This window comes from Taurulus bubalis (assembly GCF_910589615.1).
Source record: "Taurulus bubalis genome assembly, chromosome: 4".
NCBI classification, from domain to species: domain Eukaryota; kingdom Metazoa; phylum Chordata; class Actinopteri; order Perciformes; family Cottidae; genus Taurulus; species Taurulus bubalis.
In genome coordinates this window covers 17087023-17111368 of record NC_136592.1, presented here as the reverse complement: position 1 = coordinate 17111368, position 24346 = coordinate 17087023, and the positions used below count along the sequence as shown (strand labels likewise).

General features: G+C 41.0%; 1 protein-coding gene across 1 annotated transcript in view; it reads left to right on the top strand.

Moving 5' to 3' along the window:
• hipk3b (homeodomain interacting protein kinase 3b) overlaps window positions 1–24346 on the top strand; it is a gene marked incomplete at its 3' end in the record, with an annotated part of 37743 nt that overhangs the window by 7938 nt on the left and 5459 nt on the right. The window contains exons 2-8 of the mRNA XM_079216681.1: window positions 1602–2913; window positions 15425–15548; window positions 21224–21343; window positions 21624–21710; window positions 22233–22417; window positions 22500–22659; window positions 24159–24282. Coding sequence (XP_079072807.1) covers window positions 1602–2913; window positions 15425–15548; window positions 21224–21343; window positions 21624–21710; window positions 22233–22417; window positions 22500–22659; window positions 24159–24282 — 2112 coding nt within the window. The remainder of the gene's footprint in view (window positions 1–1601; window positions 2914–15424; window positions 15549–21223; window positions 21344–21623; window positions 21711–22232; window positions 22418–22499; window positions 22660–24158; window positions 24283–24346) is intronic.

Genomic DNA, 24346 nt, shown 5'->3' with positions numbered 1-24346 from the left:
TAAATGCACCGTGTGCACTGTTGCCTCCTCATATTTGTGAAGCTTTGAGGGAAGTAGCGTATTTAGCAATTTATTGGCAAAGTTAGAATAGTTTGAAACATACTGGCTTGTAGATAACATCTATAACACATACAGAACCTGCAGACAGTGTGCATTGCTATCTCGAAATGTCCTTTTTGGAAATTCCATTTCGGTAATTCATAAATTATACCTATAGTGGCTGTAATGAATAATAGAGGCAGGGGTTTTAAATTACAGAGAACACACCATAAATGTAGGTACTTTCGCAACTGTCCCAACAACAATTCAGCAAATCCCATTATGCACTGGGCGAGCGGTAGGGTACAGTACTGAAATGCCCCAGCCTGCTTCCATAACATGATAATTACATGTTTTTTCAATGTATTAACATACAGTCTAGTGCAGCTATTCTCAAACAATGGCCACATTCTTTAACAATCAGAAGTGGGCCTTTTTTTTCTGCTGTATGGGGTATAGAATGAAAACGTTTGTGTCGCTGTGGTGGTTTCTAGACAAGACTTGAGCCAGGGCTATTATTTTGTAGGTCTGCCAGTGTGGCCGATTTTCAATTCCCCATTGTGCACATCTTATTTTATTGCCCAAACCTGACTTTCTTGTGTTGTCCTTTTTAGAAACAGATTTTGTAGTAGGTAAACATTGTTCTGTAATTGAACTGTTGATTAAAGTATGAAACCCTTGGGGAAAAGCTGCTTGTATCTCAGTGAATTTGCCCTGGAATGAAAGTAGGTCATAGGCTCCAGTATGGTACACAGACAGTGTCTGCTGAAGTCACTGTGCCAGTTTTAAATAATTATTTTAAAGATGATCATGAAACTTGTATCTCTCCAGGTCTCCATGAGCATTAAGTGTTCCATGCTTTATCCTTTGTCCACACACACACACACACACACACACACACACACACACACACACACACACACACACACACACACACACACACACACACACACACACACATGCATACTGTACATTGTAGGGAAAGGGAAAAGTAAATCATGTCTTATGTAATTGGACTTGTGGGCCTGATGATGTTTTGTGACTTCATTTCTCTCTCTTTGTCTGTATCTTATCCTTTCTCCCTCTCTATTGGTTGCCTAGAAACCTGCAGTGGGATGCATGGAAATGGCATGAAAAGGTCAGGCAAACCTTTGAGAAGTTACTCATCCACTGTGTGGAGGTGTTAGTGGGTTTGCAGTGGATAGGGCAGAATGGGGAAGTGGTTCTTAAGCACTACACTACAACATGTTATCTTGCCCTGATCCATTTAATGTATGAGGTTGGGGTGACTGACGTGAGTGGGGGCACTTATAGTTGTGATGTCATCTAGTAGGAGTAAATTAAACAACAAAATGGGATTTGGGCTGTCTGTTGATTCTTTTGGACTCATTGCAACTTAAAACTCCACCAAAAGCAAAGACAGGAAAACACTCGTCAAAGCTCGATAGGTTTTGTTTTTTCTCAATATGTTGTTCGTTGTTCAGCATGGTTTATTATTATTATTTGTCACATGCTAAAGGACTCAAACTAATGACCTGTTGCTTTACTCTCTTTCTCTGCAGGTATGGCCTCACAAGTCTTGGTCTACCCACCAAACATTTATCAAACCCAGACAAGTGCCTTTAGCAGTGTGAAGAAACTCAAAGTTGAGCCCAGCAGCTGTGTGTACCATGAGAGGTCACACCCGCAGACTTATCTGAACAGCAGAACCCTTGGAATTGTGCACCCAACCAAACAAGCCCACTCGTTTGTGAACCGAGACTTGGCAGTGGGCGTGAAAGTGCGTGGAGGACAAGGAGGACACCCGGTGCAGACGGTGGTTGTGCGTGGTGTCCAGAGACAACAGACTGGTAATAGAGGAGGAGAAGGAGGACGACGACAACAAGGCCCAGCGGCGGCCCAGCAGGGGCAAGACACAGGGGTTGTCCACTCGCAGGGCAAGGAGCAGCAGCAGCAGCAGCAGACAGACACAGCAAGTGGGGGCAGCAGTGGAGCAACAGGGGCAGGAGGAGGGGGAAGGGGAGAGGGCTGCAGTGGAGGAGGGGAGAGAAGGGGAGAGGAGGAAGGTGACGGAGAAGAGAACTGTGGAGGTTTGAACTCAGCCGACAGCTCTCAGCGATGTGGGCTGAAACGTAAAAGTGAAGAGCTGGATAACCGAGGGAGCACCATGCAGATTGTGGAGGAACTGTCAATGTTGCCTGCCATGATGCAAACGACGAATGTGGGGAACGCAACCATGACTGCGGCCGTGGGGGCTGGAGGAGGCCACTCGAAACATGGTGGAGGTGCAGCAGGAGGGACGAGTGGAGGAGATGGGGACTATCAGGTTGTACAGCATGAAGTCCTGTGTTCCATGAAGAATACTTATGAAGTGCTAGATTTCCTGGGACGTGGCACATTTGGCCAGGTTGTAAAGTGCTGGAAGAGGGGCACGGGTGAGGTAGTGGCCGTAAAGATCCTGAAAAACCACCCTTCATATGCGCGGCAGGGTCAAATCGAAGTAGGCATCCTTGCTCGCCTGAGTGGGGAGAATGCAGATGAGCACAACCTAGTGCGAGCCTTTGAATGCTTCCAGCATCGCAGCCACACCTGCCTGGTGTTTGAGATGCTCGAGCAGAACCTTTACGATTTCCTGAAGCAGAATAAGTTCAGCCCACTGCCCCTGAAAGTGATAAGACCTGTGCTACAGCAGGTAGCTACAGCTCTGAAAAAGCTGAAGAGCATGGGTCTGATTCATGCAGACCTCAAGCCGGAGAACATAATGCTGGTGGACCCAGTGAGACAACCCTACAGGGTTAAGGTGATAGACTTTGGCTCAGCCAGCCATGTGTCCAAAGCAGTGTGCTCCACGTACCTCCAGTCTCGGTACTATAGGTGAGTACAAAAAAAGGAGGAAGAGATTCCCAAAAATATTTTTAACAAAGTACTTCTGAGTTCAGTGCAACTCAAACTAATTTCTCTGTTGGTGTCCATATGGCCATAGTTGGGGTTAAAAATGGGTTAGGGTTAAAAATGTCCTTCCTCTCGCAAAACAAGGAAATGTCTCCCATACTGCACAACATCCTGCCTGTTTAGGACTTGCATACCACAGACTCTGAAAAAAACGTGACCCTGCAGTGTTTACTAGCAGATCAGCCTTGCATGTACTGTCTCTACTGTCTGGGAAAAATTGTGTTCTGCAAGACTTTAAAACATTAAGAAACATTATTTTCATTAACTTTGTTGACATTTCTTCTATTTGCATTCAGGGAGAAGCAGCTTTGCCTTAGTATGATAGAAAAATAATGGATAAGCAAATATTTGAAGACTGACATTAATTCATAGTGTGAACAGTTAGATTAAGTCAGTGGTTCTCAAACTGTGGAGTGTGCGCCACTAGTGGGGCGTGGAGGTATTACAGGTGATAGCATTTGTATTTTCCTTTATTAATCCCACAGTGGGAAAGTATTCTCTGCATTTTACCCATCCTTTGTAATTAATGAGCGTGTGCTGCTGTGAAGCACTGGGACTTCAGTGTCTTGCTCAAGGACACTTCAACATGAAACTATGGGGAGAACAGGGATCGAACCGGCTACCTTGTGGTTTCAGGACGACCACTCTCCATGAGCTCCATGAGAACTTTACATAATACAAAGTACACGGACATAAAACGTCATTAATAAATACATGGTGAAATACCTGTACTTTCGTGGAAATGTTTATGCTACGTCGTTAAACAGGTGACGCGATTCTTGGAGTCTTGCCAAAAGCCGATCTCCGTGAGGTCGGCATTTCTGCTGTTTCTGCTGTATCAAAACAGAATACAGATCAAAGTATCAAATTTAAAACCCCGTTTTTAAAAGATTTGTAGAGGAAAGCGGATATCTGCATATCTGCACTCGCTTTGTTTTTCACAGGTTGCACGTTATTGTTATTATCTTAAAAAGATATTCAGTGCAAAACAGGTTAATTGCAGCCACAATAGGCAATTTTTTTGTGGTGGGGCAATAACAATTTTCTTCCAAAGTGACATTAGGTATTGTATCTACTGCCATGTTATACCCTAGAGCAGACCTGGGCATCTTACAGCCCGCGGGCCACACCCGGCCCACGGGCTCTCCTAGTCTGGCCCACGTTAGGTCAATCAAAAATGAAAAATAAATAAGATGCACGCCATAAATGCAATACAACGGCACTGCTTTTACTTTGAAGGCGATTTATGTATGTGTGCACGCGCTTACGCAGCCTCACCGACAGGCAGTGTGGCCGACTTGACGACTTGGAGACTGAAGTGAAAGCACGTATTGTTATGCAGTTTCTGTCCTCAGCGAGCAGCGGGTCTCACAGGCGGTCAGTCTCACAGGAGGAGCTTCGCGCTGCAGTCTCCGCCTCCAGATTGAAAATTAATCGCGCATGCGCAAAGCGGCCGCTGATCTGACCTGCGGTCTGATACACTACGGCAGAGCACTTTAAGTCAGTATCACTTCTGGATTTTTATACTTCTCTCAAAGAGGAGAACTTTCCTCACATGAGGAGGCCTGCGCAGAAGATGTTGGTTCTCTTTGGATCTACCTACACGTGAGAACAAACATTCTAGTGATGAAGTTCAACAAATCTAAAGTAGATTCAGATCCTCTCTCACTGATACCTGACAGCTGTCCTTCACATCTCCACATCATTCAACCAGACTTCAATGCACTTGTTCAAGCCAACACAGACTGGACTTTTCTCACTGAGTAAGAAAAACTGAACTGAACTGAAAAACATCAAAAGCAGTTATTGCTTTTGTATAAAGTTAATAAAGTGCTGGTTTTTAACATACATATTTAAAGTACGGTTTAAAGGTATCTTAAAACAAGCCTTATTGTAACATGTATTATACCAGTAGGAGCTCAAAACCATATAATTTACAGTTTTTTAATAAAGTAATAACATTATTATTGAGTTAATTGAATTAAGTTCAGTCTATTGGTTCGGCCCTCCACAACGGTCCAAATTTCTCATGTGGCCCCTTGGGAAAATGAATTGCCCACCCTTGCCCTCGAGTCTAGGGTATAACATGGCAGTAGATACAGTACCTAATGTTTATGTTAGAAGAACGCTGTGTTTCTGGTCGTGGATGTGCAAACGGTGGGACAAATGGCATTATATTATGAGTGCTTTGGTTTGATTAGCGAAACAGGCCTGCAATGGTTTCGACTGTTGGGTAAGAGGCAGTTGTGACACATGTGACTGCATTTCAGTCATCCATCTGACGCTGTTTACATTGGCCCAGTAATTTATCTTGCTTCACCTGCGCAAGTCTATAGATGCAAGTCTACTTGCCTCTATTTGCACACACAAATACATTATTATATATTAAGCTGTGATCTTCGTAATTTTTGCCAATAGCAAGGGTATTATAATTATTTGCATTACTGTGCATTATTAACATGGGTTTGCTTGGCGCCGCCCTATGTATAGCTCTCTGTGAGCCTCCACTGTTGGTGCTGTAGAAATGGGCATTAAAGGTTTAACAATGACAGTGATTAGATTGGCAATACAAATGGAGAGCAAAATACCAGTAAAACGTGTTACGATAATGCTTCAGGGTGCACCAAGTAAAATGAGTGTTGCCTACCTATTCTTTGAAATTTGGCCTCGTCCAATGCTTAAATATTAAATATGTATGGTGCAATAGAAAATCTGACAGATCCTAAAGATTTCTAGCAAGACAGACGAGCAAGTTTCAGTCTACTGTGTTGCGGTTTAGAGAAACAATGCTACCGGCTGGACTAACGGTACGGTCTGATTCAAACTGGTTGAGTAGGTCCATACTAGCAGGCAAGAGTTACCTTCAGAGGAGGAGGATCAGCTATTCTTTTCTTTCTACCATGCCAGTGGGTCTTCCTCTGTGGATTAATTCATCACTGTACCATACATACTTTCCATTTTGCACTATCTATTGTTTATCTAATTTACTTAATTAATGAATACACTCTGCGGCTGTAAATATAAATATATTTCATTCCAGTTAGTTGTATTCTATTTTATTGTGTATATTTAAAAAAATAAAAAAAAAACAAAATAAATATATATATATATATATATATATATATATATATATATATATATATATATATATATATATATATATATATATATATATATATATATATATATATATATATATATATATATATATATATATATATATATATTACTTTATTTTAATTTGTATATATCTTTCATCCCTGTTGCTTCTTTATATATTTGATCTTTTATCTTGTGTGTTTGTATCTTCAAGTCGTAAGGCTCTACGGATGACGACAAAAAAATTTCCCCTTGGGGATTAATAAAGTATATATTCATTCATTCATTCATTCCTTTCTGCTGACATCCTGACTGCAGCAGTTTGATGCTGTGGAGTGATTGATGTAGTTTGTGGTTGAACTCTGCCTGATCAATTTGCCCCTCCTCAACTCTCACAAACTCCCACGTGACTCTGTCAAGTTGTTATAACTTCCATGAGTTGTGCTGTGACCATCTTGATCTAACATGTCAAAAGAGAGACAACTGTACATTAACTCCAAACCTACCTGAAACGCATGGTGTTTCTAAAATAACCTTGAAACGGTAACTTTAGATCTAGACTTGGGCATTTAATGAGCCTGTGTGTAATGGAGGAGTAGGCGTTTTGCTCTGACACAGCGTGACATAATTCAGCAGATCAGAAAACCACGAGGCACATTTGATAATTGTTGGAAACATTCTGGACTTGATATATAACTGCAGTTTGGGTTATCCTTGAACCTTCAACATGTGATGTCCCTGTCCTAAGCAAAAACTATTGGGAATGTTCGCCATTTTAAGTCTCCGGGTCAGTTTCTTGCGGCTCGTCACAGTTTGGCAAGAATATCTGAGATCTACTCGGATGGCGTGTTTTAAATCGAGGGATTTTGTGGCAGAGATTTATTTATGCTTTTTTCATCTTAAGTCTTGGTTTCTAAGTCTGGGAAGAAGTGAGCAGGATTTGTGAGCAACATTTAGGTCAATGGTAGCTGTTTTTAGTGAAAGGCATTTACATGGCATTTAAATAATTCTCACTGCCTGCACACTGAGACAGTGAAGCACCATGCCCTGTTGATGAAAAGAAAATAGCAAAAAGATAATTTGATGTCTGTCTCCATTTGCATTTACCGTAGCTTTTCTCACTGACTAGTGAGTAGGCCACACTTACTTGGAGACATTCCCTGGGCTTAGTTTTTCAGGAAATTATGGAAAAATACTTGTCACACATAATTATAACATTCTCTTTTCATCTCAGACAATCAATTCATTGTTTTTGTGAATATTGCAGTGCTGTGATATGCACTTATTTCAGGAAATGGCTCAGCATAAAAGTGCTGTGCTTTGCTGTACTTTTGTCGGGGAGGATGTAAACAGTGCAGCTGCTTCAACTCTGTTTGTCAGTCCTGTCAACCTCAAACTTTGGTGACCAGCTTTTTAAAAAAAATTTTATCCTGAACTAAAAGGAAAAAATATATACATTTCATATTATACCTATCAATGTGATTTGGTATGATTATGCTGTGTTTTCACCAGGCTGTGTTTATGCCAGTGCACATTTCTAAAATATGTTTTTGCAAGTTATTTTGTACAAAAATACTTGTAAAGTTAAAACCATGACTGTCACCATTTGATGCACCTAGTAGATTATATTTTTAAGTCAATTCACATCTGTAGTCCCTTGGCAGGTCAACATAACTTCAGTAGTTACTTCAGCATAGAACATGAGGACTGAATAATTAGATGAAAAAGGCTCTGTTAAAATGCGTTTCTCTGTAGTTTGTGCCCCCTCACAGACAGGAGTATATAAAGCATAATGTGAGGGAACCGCGTTGCTGAGGCTAAGAGTGAAGGGTTGCTTAAAATAGCGCCTGGGATGCCGGCCAGTGGGCTTTGACTTCTATAGATGGTGAAGCACATAGGCAGGCAGAATGAAATAGGGACAGCTTGAAATACTAGAGAGCTCTCACTTACTCACTCAAGGTCAACCAGCTCTAACGTCAGCTGTTTTGATTTTCATGTGTCTGTTTGTGTGTGTTTTGCTATGTGCGCAGGATTCATATTTATTGGCCAGTAATCTAAAGGGGTACTCAGGGTGGTAAATGCAGTCAGCTCAGTTGGAGCTCAAGTTTATGGAATTGGCCCCACAATTTGTATAGTTTTTATCTTCAACAAAATTATTACAAACCACATGTGAATGACTCTGGCCGATTTAGATTAGATGGAAATGAGACCTGGTAGTACATTATTTGGATGTGCAAATGCAGTGTCCTCTCTTATTTTTTATTTTAGTTTTTCTCTTCATTTTTGCCGTTAAGAATGTATTGCATTTGGCCAAAGACGGCAGCATTATTACTGTGAACCTTTGGTTTGTGATTTGTGTTCCGATGAAACAATACATCATGGACAAAATGAAAAGGTCTTCTCTAGATTGTCCATGCTGGACCAGTGCCTTTTATGTAAATGACAAGCTGTTGTTCATTCTCCCATCTACGCATGTAATATTTGGTCGAAGACTACTGGATTAACTTTTCTCCGAAAAGTAAACCCCAGTGGGTATTTGAAACTTGTTTTGTGTGCGTGGGAACTCTTTGGCGCAGAAGAAGAGTCTCCCCTTTTATGAACTGTGTACTTCGGGTTCGTGGGTAGTGAGTGTTTCCATGTATTTACGTGGCCATGGTAGCTTGCAATCTGTCATTTAGCAAGAATCTTAATAATGCATCAAGGTTATTTCTCATAATGGTGTTTTCTGCAACATTTTTTATTAACAGGCTGCTTGGTTGTCAGTCCACTCAGCGCTGGAAATACATGAGGGCAAAGGGCAAATCTGCCCCTAAGAAATATCATTTTGCCCCTGATGTCACAGGAGAGGGGCAAAAGATGCCCCCATAATTTCCTCTAATAATTATGATTATTTAATGAACTTGTCAAAAACATCGCAGCCTATATGACCCGATCCAGTTGCCAATGTTTTTGATTTCCGCCTTGACTGATGTTGTGCGTGTGCGAGGAAATTTATTTTACACAAATGGAGCGCTGTGGAGACCTGCGAGTGTAGGAGAAATGAGGATCAGCCAACACAGTCTCCGTCACCATCTCAGGCAACACGCCATCGCCTACGGTGAGCGATAACTAGTCATTATTTTGAAATTATTTAGTTCGCTTTAGCTAGCTAACATTAGTTACTGGTCGACCAGCGTTTCTGAGATTGGAGTGAGACACAGAGAAAAGGGGATGTTGTGATCTTCACAATAAAACATCTTTGATGTGACGTGTCGAGTCTTGGCCAATCAGCGTTAAGATGGCTACAGCGTCCCTCCAACGTTTTATCATTTTATCCAAGATGAACTTACCGGTGATACGAATGAAGGTACCTCGCCATCCAAGTTGTGTGTCGTAATATCTTTGTCACGTTAATCTATTAAATCTTTCCCAACCTGTTGTTTAATGGCAAGCTAGTCGTAACTGGATGAAACATGCTGTAACCCCCCACACCCCTTCCACCAGAGCAGTTTGCGTTTTGTTTTTGTTCTTTGTGTCTGTATTTCCTGGACTAGGTAGGTACAACGTGCTTAAGGTAACAAAAAAACCCAATAAATATAATTTTGAATTATGAAAAAAGTTATAATTGTTAATAGTTGTTTAAAAAAATGTAATAACAATAAATAATCACAAAGAAATAAGAATACAATTGAATAGGATTGTCTGATTTATGTTTTGTTTTTTGTTCAGAAAATCTAATAAAAACACTTTGAATCTGTAGACTACTGCCTAATAGTCTTATTATTGCCATTTGATGACAATTGCTTATATACTGTAAGCCAGTGGCGGGCCGTGCATTTTAGGCCTGCTGTCTGGTATTGTATACATAAATACGCGCATGACGGGATGCTGTTCGGCGCGCTGATCACCGTTGTATTCCAGAAAGCCTGTATGTCCTTATTGGTGTTTTCATGAATTAATGGCTTTGGGGTGTAACATTAATGTAGAACTTGTGAGATTTCACCTTGGAAATGGTATCCTTCATGACTAAGGCCATGTAGTTGGCAAAAACAAGCAAAGATTGTCAACTCAAGTCTGTAACTTGCTGACAACTTCTTTTGCTATGCATTCTAATAAATCATAGGCTTTAAAGATATTTCAGTAAATTAATAAGCTGTGGTTTGTCTGTCAGCTTTGTTTTTAAAGTTACAATCTCAAAGATCTCAGTTTTGTTCTCTTTGGTAATTGCAGCTGTCTTTTTGGATCTCACTTCCCAGAGACCCAAAAAGGTTTGTTTTTGTTCCTGGTAATGTCACCACAGACACCCAATTCATAATACCACAAATGCAAGGGCTTTCATCAGTGGGCTATGGGCTCGGTAACCTTCAAGGTTACCTCATTTGAACATAGATAGTGACTTAACAGACATTTATTTTCATAAAAAAAATCTTCAAGATTATTACTTTAATATCATCACAAGAATTAGTTTCCTCATCAAATAGCAAAAGCATGGACATCACAAAATAATAAATTGCTCCTTAAGACTTATCCTCAGGCATATCCTCAATGGGTTAAGATAGGCCTGCTCCTATTGGATCATCTATATGACATGGTCAAGAAATTTCCATATAGGCGTGCAAGAAAACAAATGTTTTATCCGTCTCGTGTTTTTCAAAAATGTTCCTATTTATTTTTGTATTACCCTCAGGCAAGGGTTCTTGTTATCTTGTCCAATGGCAGGTCAAGTCACTTGGCTTAAAACAGCAAACTAAGGTCTTAACACTGGCTCCATGTCAGCACTTTGAATGGTGAACATGTCTTAAACGTGACTAAAGCCTTGTATCCTTAATCTAAGGTCTGGGCAGATTAGAGTGCAAGTGCTACTTCCGCCTTTGCTGCACTGCCTCTGTGTTCCACTGAATAATGCAGAGCACCCCGAGACTGTGTTGAATTACAGTTCCTGGAAGAGCCATGCAATAAAGCTCCATTCTTCCATCATGGAGTCGCCATGAGTCAGTTTGTTGTCTTGGTGGCTGAATTTAGGCCAACTGCACTATAGCCCAAATGAGTTTATCAGAAAAAGTTTACTCAAAGGCCTTTGTAATCTCTGCAATGACAATGAGATGCTCCCTAAGTGCAGCCACCCTTATTTGCTGTTCTCCGTTTGAGTTGGTACGATGACCCTTCACACTTGGTGCCTCCCTGTGAGAACAGAGCAAGAAGGATCAGATAACTATTTTTGGAGTGTGAGATAATAGCCATGAATAAGAAATTGAGATGGATATAATTTATCTGTACTGTACTGTTTTTTTTCTTTTTCTTTTTTCAGGTGAGACCTGCCAAAAATAAGACGACTAAAGAAAAAACACTTCCCAGACCTGCATATCAAAGAAACACTGACATTTTGTGAATTGTGTTTGTTTGCTTCCTCAGTTAAAGAAGAAGATTAATATCAATATTGTATCTATTCAGTACAGAGTACAGTATGGAGATATGTCTGGGGTATATTTAGCCTAACTTGACACACATACTGGAAGCAAAAAGAACAGTAATGTGAATGTTGAAAATACACTTTCCAACAACTCCAGAATTGTTGGATTAAATGTTAGCCAGCAAGCCAGGTGCCAATACAGCCAGCAATCAAATTTGTTCAGAGTTGGGATATTGTGCAAAGCTGGTGTCCTGTTGACATATGCTACTTAAAGCTGTATTAGTTTTTTTTATTCAATCATTGTATGCCTATTTCTGTTGTTCCAAAGCAACCAAACTATATTCACAACTGAACTCAGAAGAAGGTTATGAACTCAAAAACCTAGTACATTTTTAACTTAATTTGTTAAACAGTGACATAGGCAGCATAAGTAAATATGTCTGAATGTTGATCCATGCCTTGATATAGGATATTGGACTGAAAGAGACCACTCATTTCCAATGTTTGAGGAGTTCGTCTCAACCTCTGGGTCAACAATGTAGTGCACATGTACACTGTGTGTTTTGGAATCTCGCCGCATGCATCATGTTTGTGTTGGTTCTACTAACATAACATTGCCATGAGCCTCAGCTTCTTTGTGGATGAGAGGCAGACAAACAAAGAGGGAGGAAAAAAAGAGATGGATGGAAGAAGGGAAGCAGCTGTTTGAGGTGAAGGAGCGAACAGTTGAACTTGTTGACCAGGGAAACCCTCGTGTTCATTGGTCAGAGCAGTGAAGTGGAAGCTTCCGGCTGCGAGGAGAAAAAATGGCAACCAAATTGTACCATTGCTTTTGTGATTGTTGCTGAAAATCATACCTGCAGTGTAGCCGGTTTATTCTTGGCACAGTGGTTGCCTGTGCTGGGCCTGCTGTTACTGCTGTGCTCAGCATTGTGCATTAGGGTTCGTTGGTGATGTTTTCTATTAAAGACAAGCCAGCGCCCAATGCAGAGTTTGTTATTCTCAGTCAGGCCTTGTTCTGGAGTGACCACACCAAAACCAATCGTTACATGTTGCACCATGTCAGCCTAAATCTATTCAATAAAATCATTGAAAGCACAAGTTGTTGAAAAACATATTCATAAGATTATTTTAACAATTTTCAACCTAATGAGCATCTCTAAAGTTCAATAGTATTCAGTGATAGAAAGGGTGACGCTCTAAAGGTGAGCTGTGAACTGGGGAGCGGCTGACAATGCTGCTAGCAGTCACAGAGAGCTCTTTGAAGAGATGTCTTTTCCCCCTCCGCTGCATCTGGATTTGTTTTTCCCCGATAACACGTGAGGCTCGATGGGAACCTTTGAACACAGTGATATTGTAGACAACTCTCGTCATTCATTTCCAACCTTCAAACAGCGCAGTAATGTCAATCAACAAACTGGCTGAGGGAAAAAAACGTCAGCTTTCATACAAACATATATTTGCAGCACAATAAAGCATTATAAAATAATATACTGCATTTAATAGATGGTATAAGTGTATTGATGTTGTGTTGATGCAGCCATAGCCATGTTGCATAGGATATCATAATAATACATTTGAGAGAGAAGTCTTGAATCAACCGGATGTTAATCAGGCACAAGCAAACATTCATCATGTTCATAAAATAATTCTTCATCTAAAAGGTGCTTATGTATGGATGTTTTGTGCTATAATTTGTCTGAGTTTATTGTCTATACCCACATGTATGCACGGCAAGATACTCGTCCTGCCGTGCAGCTTTTGCACCTGGCAGCGAACAGTCATGAAGCTTCGGCTCCTGTAGCATTCAGTGGCCCCTCAGCTTGCACTTCATATCCAAAGGATGGAAAATAGATCTGGTTACACAGGAGGGCTGGGAGACTTGAGTCGCGTTGATTAGGACGTGCAACCATGGCAACATGAATTTATCCTCCCCTTAAACCAAAGCCAGGGAGACCCGATGTTTTCGGTTTGGCTGTCTTTATTTCACTCTTTGACTTTAGGGTATTGTGCTATAAGCAGGGAAAGGTTAGATAAAGAACACAAGCATGTGAAGAAAATAACACACTCTTCTGTGTGCCCAAAAGCACATTGCATAATCTTTGGTTGTTAATTTTGAAATATCTTTCAAATGTTTTTATCACGTTGATAAGAACACTTTCTCTGACAAGGCCTTTATACTGAATTGTGTTGTCATACTAACTATTGTTTGCATAGGACCCAATTTACTTTCAGAAATGGGGAAGGATTGTTAGAAATGCTTACTATGCAAATTGAGAACCTTAAAGGCTCTCAATATGGCTGACAGGGTTAGCTACGTTAGCGGTGTCTACCTGGAGGGGAACCGGGGGTGCTATGCTTCTGCGACCGACGGCTTTATTAGCTGTAAGCAACGCATGAGTGCCGCGCGGTGGCCATTAGCTAGCCCGTGGGTCGCATGCACAATCAAAGCATGCAAGCCCGGCCATCTATGTCAAAGCCAGGAGAAGCTCCGATAACAACTCACTCTGAGGGAGAGGGACTTCTTTCTCTGCTCAGGGAGTCATTACTCCACCATATCTTTACATAGCAAATAATAGTTGTTTGCTGCTTTATTAATGATCTTAATCCTGTATATTTGACCTTTTGACAGATTATTGAGGCCTTTATCTGGCACTGGTGGAGGTTATGCGTTGGCTGTTGAAAGGGGCAAGAATGTCAGGTTTTGGTTTCAGAGTCGTCTCTAACTACTAGACCAACTTGATGATGCCTTTTTGTCTTGCTCATGTTGTACTGATCAGCACTACTATTATGTCCCTTTTATTAGTATTGTGTCCTGATGATTGCAATGGTGTGTTATGTTGCTTCTCACTCCTGCCGGGAAATCCTGTTCCGTATAAATAGGACATGCCTGTGAGGCTGAAATGGTTGGGATAACTGCCTGGTTGGTTTTCTGCAGCTAGATGTTGCCTACTGCACCAGCTGTTGCATGCATTTGTTTGAACCATGTGATTAATAAGTCTAAAACCTATTTTAGCAGGTCTTAAATTTGCTGTCCTACACCATTCAGTCTCAGATGCTCCAAAGTTGTCATAGAGTAGATGTCTGCTGAATCCTTTTAGATCCGTGCAGTGTGAAAGCTCACGATGGCCTGAGGTGTCTGGTTGGTGGTATGTCCAGCTTTCTAAAATAGCAATCATCGTCACTTGAGCTAATTGTGTTGAAATCTCATCCTTGTCATTCCTCACATTATTACAATCCTCCGGATTCTTTCATGTTGGTAAATTGTTGAGGGTATATATATTGTGTATATGCTAGACGGAAGTGAACTTATATCTGCCAGTCAAACAGGTACCATAATTTTAACATGATAACATGGTATTACAGAGCTGTTATGGAGTTACTTGAAGTAAGACTGAGTCTACACGTTGGTGAAGCGGTAGTGACTGTTTTTTAATTTCCGATCAGCCCAGAGCGATACAACAACCTGTCATAGCTTTGACCTGCTAACCCACTGACTCGGGCCTGCTGACACTTGGCTATAGGCCTCTCTCAAGCACAACACTGACTTACAAATCACTTGGCACTGATACACATGCACCACAAATTCCCATCTGACTGGCCATCAATAGGAATTCCACGGCACTATTAATAAAGGATATGTATTTGCTCTAGATGTCAGCCCCAGCCTGCCTACAAAGCCAAAAAAACAATACATGCAGTAGTGAAATTGAGGAAAAACACGGTTTTAAAGTGTTGCTAGTGCATAAAGTGACTTTATAGCTTCTATAGAAACCCTAGCAATACAAATATAAACAATGCATCAAAGTTAATGAAATGGTTCATGAATTTGTAATCTAATCATTTTTATTTCATCTATAGATTAAAAAATTAGCATATCACTGTTTTCACATGTTATTATCGTGTGTCCTTGACTAACAGTTGTCTGTTTTTTATGTTCCACAGGGCTCCAGAGATTATTTTGGGATTGCCATTTTGTGAAGCCATAGACATGTGGTCCCTAGGCTGTGTGATAGCTGAACTTTTTCTGGGCTGGCCCCTGTACCCTGGGGCCCTGGAGTACGACCAGGTAAACAACCATCTTCACACCACCACTCACTCTTGACTAGGGATGGGTATCGTTTGGGTTTTTCCCGATACCGGTGCTAAACCGATACTTTTAAAATGATACCGGTGCCTGAACCGATACTTTTTTATTGCCAAGGCAATTTTTTTTCTTCAAATTGAACAATGTTATTAACTGTTTAAAGTATACGATAGATATAAATAAATAAGTACATACAAAACACACTTCAAACTACAACTTCAAACTACAAAAATATATATTTAAAAAAAAAGAACAGACACCAGTCCCATCAGGTGGCCTGATGGGACTGGTGCAACAGAACTCAGACACTGTTGGATCCTAAAACTGCTGCTTTACTGGACTACATGTCATCATTAATATCAACTGGAGAGATTTGTTCCATCAAGCCAAGACGGACGTTCAAAAGCTTGTACTCGTGTCTCCAGCAATCTCTGTGTGCGCGCACTGTGTGTGTGTGTGCGCGCACTGTGTGTGTGTGTGTGTGTGTGTGTGTGTGTGTGTGTGTGTGTGTGTGCGTGTGTGTGTGTGCTGGAAGCCCCGCCCCCTCGAGCCCCGCTCTGCATGCAGGCGGACAGAGAGCAGAGCAGTGAGTGTGCTCTGATCCGCGTTATTTTAATAATCGTTTTTAGCGTGCGGGCACCGCGCTACCTTTTTAGTATCTATATACCGTGCAACTTTACAGAGTAGTGTAAAAAAAAAAGTATTTAAATCTGCGTTGCTTTTCGGTCCGGTAGGTACCGGACGTGTTGGAACCGGTGCCAGTATGGCACCGGTTCTCGGTACCCAACCCTACTCTTGACTCTTGTTCATTCTTTTTTGGGAAATGTTCAACTTTCAGTCCCTCCTGTGGGCTTCCTACTATCTGTTCTATATGCAACTCATCCTAGCATCATACACTTCTAGTCTCAATTTCTATGACTCAGTCCCTCCCCTCTTACCATCTCCCCATGTAAACTGGTTTCTTCTTTCTCCAACTCCTTTTTCCATTAACCCCACACTTTACAGTCATGACAACCGACATAGGATTGGGTTCAGTGTTTTGTTTCTGAGTTGCATTCAATCCAGCTTTCTATTACAGACTTGCCATCGGGTTCCTGACTCAGATATGGCTCCTACTGTAGCGGGATATGTGATCCATTGCCATTTTAGTCTAAATCTCCCAAAAGACATTTTTACAAAGATTCATATTCAAACAAAGATTAAAAACTGTAGACCGGGACATGCAGCAGCAGAGTTTAGGACAAATGGCTTGAAGCTAGGACAAGAATGCAGCATTGTCATAGCGTGTGCGAGACAAAAACATCTTGTTTTTTCAGTGTGAGATCGAAGCCTAATGTGTTTTTACGGGTGCTGAAAGGATTTTCTATACCAGGATGAGATGGATAGGAGGGAGATGACGCTTTTGCGGTTTAGGGAAATAAATTCAGTGATTGATTGATTGGTTGAATGAAGAAAGAGACTGAGGGCTCAAGTGACTTACAGTAACAAATTAGTGCTTCCTTGGTGACGTACATACCCTGATGATTGTATCAGCTGGTGTCTGTGACAGTGAGCCGAAAGGCATATTATTGGGATTGATGGTATGTCTATTAGGAGCTGTTGGATGTCTGCCCATCTCAGTGGAGTCCTGACAGTGTCTTCCCAGGACTAGACTGATCTGGGCTTATGCTGAGCTGCTTCCCTCTGTCCTGGAGTCCTATCTCCTCAAAGCCTTCCAACAGAACCTCAGTAAGATCCTGCTGTGTCCCCATGCAGCACCCTCGGTACAGCAATCGGCCCCACTGCACACTGCAATCAAACCAAAGTATTTTTAAGGCCAGGCATCATTTTTCACTCTCCCCATGGCTGAGACAGGGGAGATAACTCAACACCTCCGAAAGAGATTTGACTTGAGCGCAGCACCAGTGGTCTAAATATGATGAATCTGTTTTTGCAGAGCCAGTCAGCATGTCGTATTTTGAGTTATCTGGGGGGGAGCCTCCTCAATTTAGTAAGGAACTGCTTTGAGCTGATGGGGTTGATACGGGTGGATGGCATCAGGTTGGCAAGCATAGATAAGGAGTGTGAGAGACAATTAAATAAAAAGCTACATGACCGGTGAGAAGGAACCTGTGGAATGAAGTATGCATCAGATGAAGATCAAACATCTACTGTGTGTAATCGGGTGACTGAATTTGAATGAATCCAACAGTGTTAACAATGTAAACAACACTAGAGGAGAATTTTATACTGGCCGGTACATTCCTTATTTTTAGGAATGTACCAAACTCTTAATTTGGTCAACCCTAATGTTTCTGCTATCTGCCTGATAGTAGTTTTTTTTCAGCCTTTTAATGGCCTCATCGCTTGCATTGACACCTCTTTGGTCCTCATGCTGAGAGTTCCCTGGACTAGATACCAAATGCAAATTCAACATTTTGAATCATCTCCAGACCTTTTTATCAGATTATTTTGTCATGAAATAACGAGGGAACAGGCCACATCTGGCCATCAAATCATTTGTAAGACAATTGTCCAATTACTTCTGAGCCTCTGAAAATGTGGGGGGCTGTGTAAAAATGGTTGTAATTCCTAAATGGTTAGTGCAATAGTTGTTATATCTATTGAATTAAAGTTGTGTAAAGAGGAAAATAGGAAAACATGTGTCACAGTACAAATCATTTTGGCCATGACTGTATATGGATGAGAAGTTAATAATTTTAGTGCAGGCCTACACAGAGCTTTACGATCTGTCCCATCCTATTTTACGTAACCCTTTCTGTCCAATGATGACACAACCAGCCTCACTGACACAGACACATTGAGCAGTAAAGTTACTGTGAGGGATTTACGGTGATGCACTTTGTTTGGTTTAGTCAGTGATGACCACTGCTAAATTACGGCAACTTCCTCATCATCGCAACACGCAGGTTTTGGTTGCTTATTAACAGCAGACGCAAGAATAAGTTGAGACTGTCCATCTATTTATCTCCTGTAATGAAGTGGAGCTTCTAATGAAGACCAGGACACGTCTTGTCTGAACGGAATCACTTTACTGGTGAACTGCAGTCTTAAAGCTGTTAAAGCGATTGAGAATGCGCTCTTGCACCCGACATGTATATAATCCACACGTAACATTCAAATTAGTAGCATCAACAAGCATGTAACATTGTACTTTCTGCTTTCAAAGTAAAAGCACTTCCTGTGTCCATGCTCTTCAAAATAAGAGTAAATAATGTAATAAAACAAGTTACAACATCTCCTCTGTCAAAACGGGAAACACAAAAAACGATGCATTTGAATACTGATTTGGATGTCAATTTACCGTGGCAACTGTTAAAGCTTTGAAACACTATGGTTAGCCTGACTAGCTTTACATTATTTCAGAATGTATCTTCAATCATTAATTGGCTTCCACAAGCGAAGCAAGAGTTTGAAATTCATTTGAAAGGTTAAAGACATGGCTAACTGACTGTAAAAAAAACAACAACAAAGAACGAGGCAGCTGACTGCCGGTGTGAGGTGGTCCAGGGGCCACGGGTGATCTGCTGCCACCACCTTTTCTTCTTCTTCTCTTTCTGCAAGGGGTCTTATTCCATGCCACGCAGCATATTGTATTTATAACTCTGGCTCCTCCTACTCCCTTCCACTCTTTTAGCTCTCCCCTTTCCTTACCTCATCCTCCAGTCACACCATCTTTTACTTCACTATTAGAGCACGAGGCTGCTCACCTCCATTGAGGTGACAAACGTCACAATTCAGCCCGTCTTATTATGAGTGGTTATGATGATCCCAGGTGCTGTAGTCTTTGCTATGACTCCATTCCCCATGTATTTCTTTGTGTCTCTTGCTTTCTCAGGCTCGACCTGGAGGTTTGTAAGAATAAGAGGATATAGGCAGGGTCAGTGGAAGCAAAAAAAAATTTGGGTTCTTGGAGTTGGAAAGCGTCAATGGCCCAGAAGGAATTGTTTTGTTTATATGCTGGTCCAAGCTATATCACAATGTTAAAAATGTGAAAGATATTCATTGTACACTGGGTAGGTAGGATGGTGTGGGTACAATATTCTAAGCTGAGATATACTTTTATTTATTACAGTGAGGGATATCATTGAAATTGATCTTTTATGGTATTCATTGTTAACTGGACTGCCATAAAATATATGCGGCCTGTGCAGCAGGGCCAGGCTCGCTAGATAGTTGTTTTGTGCATCTGTAGCTTTGCACCAGTGATCTCACTGGTTTGTGAGAACTCTGCAGAGACACACCTTTCAGGAAAAATAAGGGTTTTCCCATCACAAGAATTTTTCCATTTTCTACACAAACACACTGGCTGTGTTATTTTCAGAACCACAGCAATATCATTATTGTAATCCACATAATGGGCCAATGTGTATACATGTATATAATGTATAGCATAATAGTAATGCAGCAACTACAGCTGTATTAAATTAGAGGAATTTAGTCTGTGTACGTTCAGGGTGAAGTTTGCTGGAATAAACTTTCAGGAATCCATGACTATGTTATGAATAATCAATGCGAAAGACAGAAAATTAGAAAAAGAGAAGGAGAGATTAAGGGTTAACATAAATGTACACGGGAACTGATTGAAGGAAAGAGCAAATCCAAAAGGGAGAAATGGATAGTGACACAGTGTGTTTTATGATACTTGTGCCTGGAGAGAGTGGATCACCAGCATTCCATCTAAATGTTTTAGCAGATGAGATTACACTCATCATGCAAGCTGTCAGAATCCCAATGAATGCATTGCTTGATAGGCCCCACCCACACAAACAGAGACACATTGCAGTATTTGCACCTCAGCAACAGACTGATAAAAGCCTACTGCTTAAGCATCACATTGGCCAGGAGGAGCACCTTGAAGATCAACACATGAGTAGCTTCCAACAAAAACATTTTCAGTCTCCGTAGTTGTATTCTTTTAGATGTGCATCATGGAACTTCCTCATAATCTCACTAATTCACATCTAGCAGGCAGCAGGGTCAAAACTTCATAGTTAAGCAAAGGGGTCTTCCTTACCTCTAGGTTTGTGTATTTCAAATAGAAAGGGCTTATTATTTAAATATATTATCTGCTTTATTGGAATGTGTCCAGTGTCTCCAAATGTGTGACTCTGTGCTTCTGAGTAGCGCTGAATCTCTAATGGTTGTTGTCCTTTACACTTGGGTGTGATTGACGTCAACCAGGCTTTTCACTGGTCTTCTCTCAGCAACCTGTGTGTCCCATCGCATCTGACTGACGAGCCTCATTGCCCAGCAAAGCATTTGGCATTCAGACTGTAAGAACCTTGTTATCAAAGTTTACATGAAAAGACCCTAACACCTTTCGGAGATCATAAACACAAGCTACACTCAGTACAGGGGTCTTAATTGGATCTAGCCATTTGTCAGGAATGTGTCATCTTCAAGGTCTCTGCAGCTGTCGGCAGTATGTGCACGTCCACACTCAGTAACTTTAACTCTGAGGGACTCGATGTAGTGTGATGTCACTGTGAATTACCTAACATGGGTGTAATTCCCAGTACATACAAGAGGGTGTTAGTATAAAGTGATCTGATGTGTTGTCTTCGAAGACAGTGTGTGAATGCTCCTTTAAACCGATGAAAATTGCCATGTTAATAATCTTTTTTCTTCCTTGCTTCCCTCCTTATGTCCAACAGATTCGCTTCATTTCTCAGACACAAGGTTTGCCGGGGGGACATTTACTGAATTTGGGGACAAAGACAGCACGTTTCTTTTGCAAAGAGTCCGACTCACCTTATGCAGCATGGAGAATAAAGGTGAGGAGTATTAACACACCTGTCGAATATGGATTGATTTGCTTCACTATAAACCAATGGTTAAAATCATGTCAGCTTGAAGTCAATCAGCAAACCTTTTTCCAGTAACAAACTTAAACATTCACACATGAGCAAACGGTTAAGATAAAGTCTTCTCGAAGATTAAGCCAAAAGAAATATTATACTCTCAGTGCTAGTCACCTTGCTTCACATAGCCTACTGGGAATCAGCTGAGGGTCTGAAGTCAGGAATACCCACTAAACATTGTATTTTTCTGTAGTCAACAGATGAGCATGAGACGGAGACGGGAATGAAATCAAAGGAAGCCAGGAAGTACATCTTCAGCTGCTTGGATGACATAGCGCACGTATGTTCAGCTGCTCGGAACACAGTGTACCAGGACTTCAGAGGAAGTTCATCATCAATTGTTTAGAGGATGTAGGCTGCTGGGTCTTTACCAGAGGAAGTACACCCACAGCTGGATGAACAGAATACACACCTCTTATTGGGAAATATATGGGAAAAGAAAACCTCTAAGCTTAACTTCCCTTCAGTTAAATGCCAAAACCAAATTTTAAAGTGAAGGTTCACGTTTCTCTTATTCTATTGAAACACACCACTGGTGGAAATTCCCCAGGCAACCGTCAATGCTTGTTGTATGTAAAGACATGTCAGACATGTATGTCAATTGAGAATTCATGTTCATGAGTAAATTGTTTTACATTCATTGTTAGTCATTCTTAGGAGCTTGCTATCATATCAAAACATTTCTTGATTCGACATACACAGAGCTTAGGGTAATGTAATATTTACCTTTTCTTCTGTATAATTCTGTGGACGAACAGTTATTTTGATCTGTAGTTTCAGCACTAGATTGTTTGTTTTCCAGGTGAACTTGGTGATGAATCTGGAAGGTAGTGACTTGTTGGCGGAGAAGGCAGACCGTCGGGAGTTTGTGGGCCTGCTGAAGCAGATGTTGTTGATTGATGCAGAGAAGAGGATTACACCTGCCAAAGCTCTCAGCCACCCCTTTGTGACAATGCAACACCTGCTTGACTTTCCCCATAGTAACCAGTGAGTCCCCTTTGCCTCAGATTTTCCGACATGTTGTCAGTTTGACCTTCTATAACTTGAACTGTAACTCCTCTGTCTGTAGTGTGAAGTCATGTTTCCACATTATGGATGTTTGCTGGACTCGTCCCATTGCATATGAGGCGGCCAACAGAAATAAAGGGCCTTTCATCAGAACTGTAACCACAACAGCTGCTGCCTCTGTCAACCACCCATTCAGCAAGATTGCCGGTGTCCACACTCAAGTAAGTTGTTGGATATGTGTTTGCATCATGTTTTGCCATTTCTGTGAATGTGTGCTCGGGGATGTTATTATACTTAGCCACATTCATCTTTGAATCAGGGAATTAAAACATGTCAAAACTAGAAGGTCTCTCAGAGCACAGACCTCTGCAAAAGCCGATCCTCTCCTATTTATGTACACAATTTTCTTTCTTGAACTGAGAATTGACATATAAAATATGACAATATCTGAATGATTGAATAATCACTGATGGTGTGGGTCATTGACATCCAATGTGTTGTTCTGTTCATCTGCTCCTGTGAAGACTGATCAAGTAGACGATTTCCTCGACTTTATTGCGTTCATGTGTATGCCAACTCGCCCATCTTATTGCGTCCTGGCACTGCTGTCATGGCAACAAAGTCACGTCATGTTTCTGACGTCATGGCAACGATGCAAATCAATGTTGTTGCTGAGAAAAAAAGGGAGCTGACCATATTTGGCATTGGATCTATATAATGCCAAACATCTTAAAGTCTATTCTAAAGATCACCAAGTGTGACTATATTTATTGTAGACTACATATGTGTTTCGTCAGTATAGACATAAGGATAATATAAGAGGGCTCTCTCATTCCTATTCAGAATCAAAACCTGATGAAAGAATAACTGGTCACATTCTTTGCACAATAAAACTGTTTCCATGGAGCAGTATAGTAACTGGTAAATCTTTGTTCTTCAGAAGAATTTAACAAGAAAATGTGGTGGCTTTTTTAGTATTATCCTCTGAAAGGCTGCTTTGTTTTTGCTATCGTGTATGTGGGGGTTGGGCTACATGCAGAAGCTGCAGCAGAACACTATAGGCCTAGTTCTCGTTATTCAATAAATGTAATTATAGCCAGGCATGAGAGCAGTAATGAAGCAGAGGCATATCCTTTGTTTCTTTGTTTAGCTCTCAGGACTGTCTCAAAGACTAAGTTCAATAATGTCTGACACCCTTTTAGTTATCCAACTTTAAAAAAATCTAACCCCGGTTAGCCTGGATGAATTGGTTCAGTTTATGAGCATGTTCATATCAAAAGGTTTCCAATCATATGCAATATCAACAGATCACAAGCAGCCTTTTATGAGACAAACCTATTAAGACCTATTAAATAATCTGCCTTTATCTAATGGAATTCTTAATAGCAGCTTATTAGTAAGAAAGTGGGCCTTGGATACTTCTTGACTCAGTACCCTGAACTTCCTCCGGAGAAGATATGCCATGTGTTAGAGGTTACGACGATAATTTACCACAAGATGATGAAATTTCATCACCGTCTTTTGACTGAAAAGACAGGGTTATCCCTCCAGGTAACTGACTATCCCACTAATCTTTCAGTATGAGATGGGTCTCTGGGCTCTGTCCGGCTGAAATATAGACAGCTCTTGGCCGAGATGTCGCCATCTACTGGCTTTTTGATGCTATTGTTGATCATTGTTGTTCAGAAAAGTCCAGTTATATCCCTTCTTAATTTTTTAGGGATTAGCCCCATCAGCCCAATCAGTGATGCACCCAGGGATACCATTGCAGCCTGGAAGTGGTCAGTTTGGATGCAGCGATTCTTTTCAGCAGGCACTCATTCTATGTCCCCCAACCATTCAAGGTAGGAGGTGTAAATCCTTATTTCACTTGTTTATTATTCTTAGCTGCGATTAGACTAAATATCT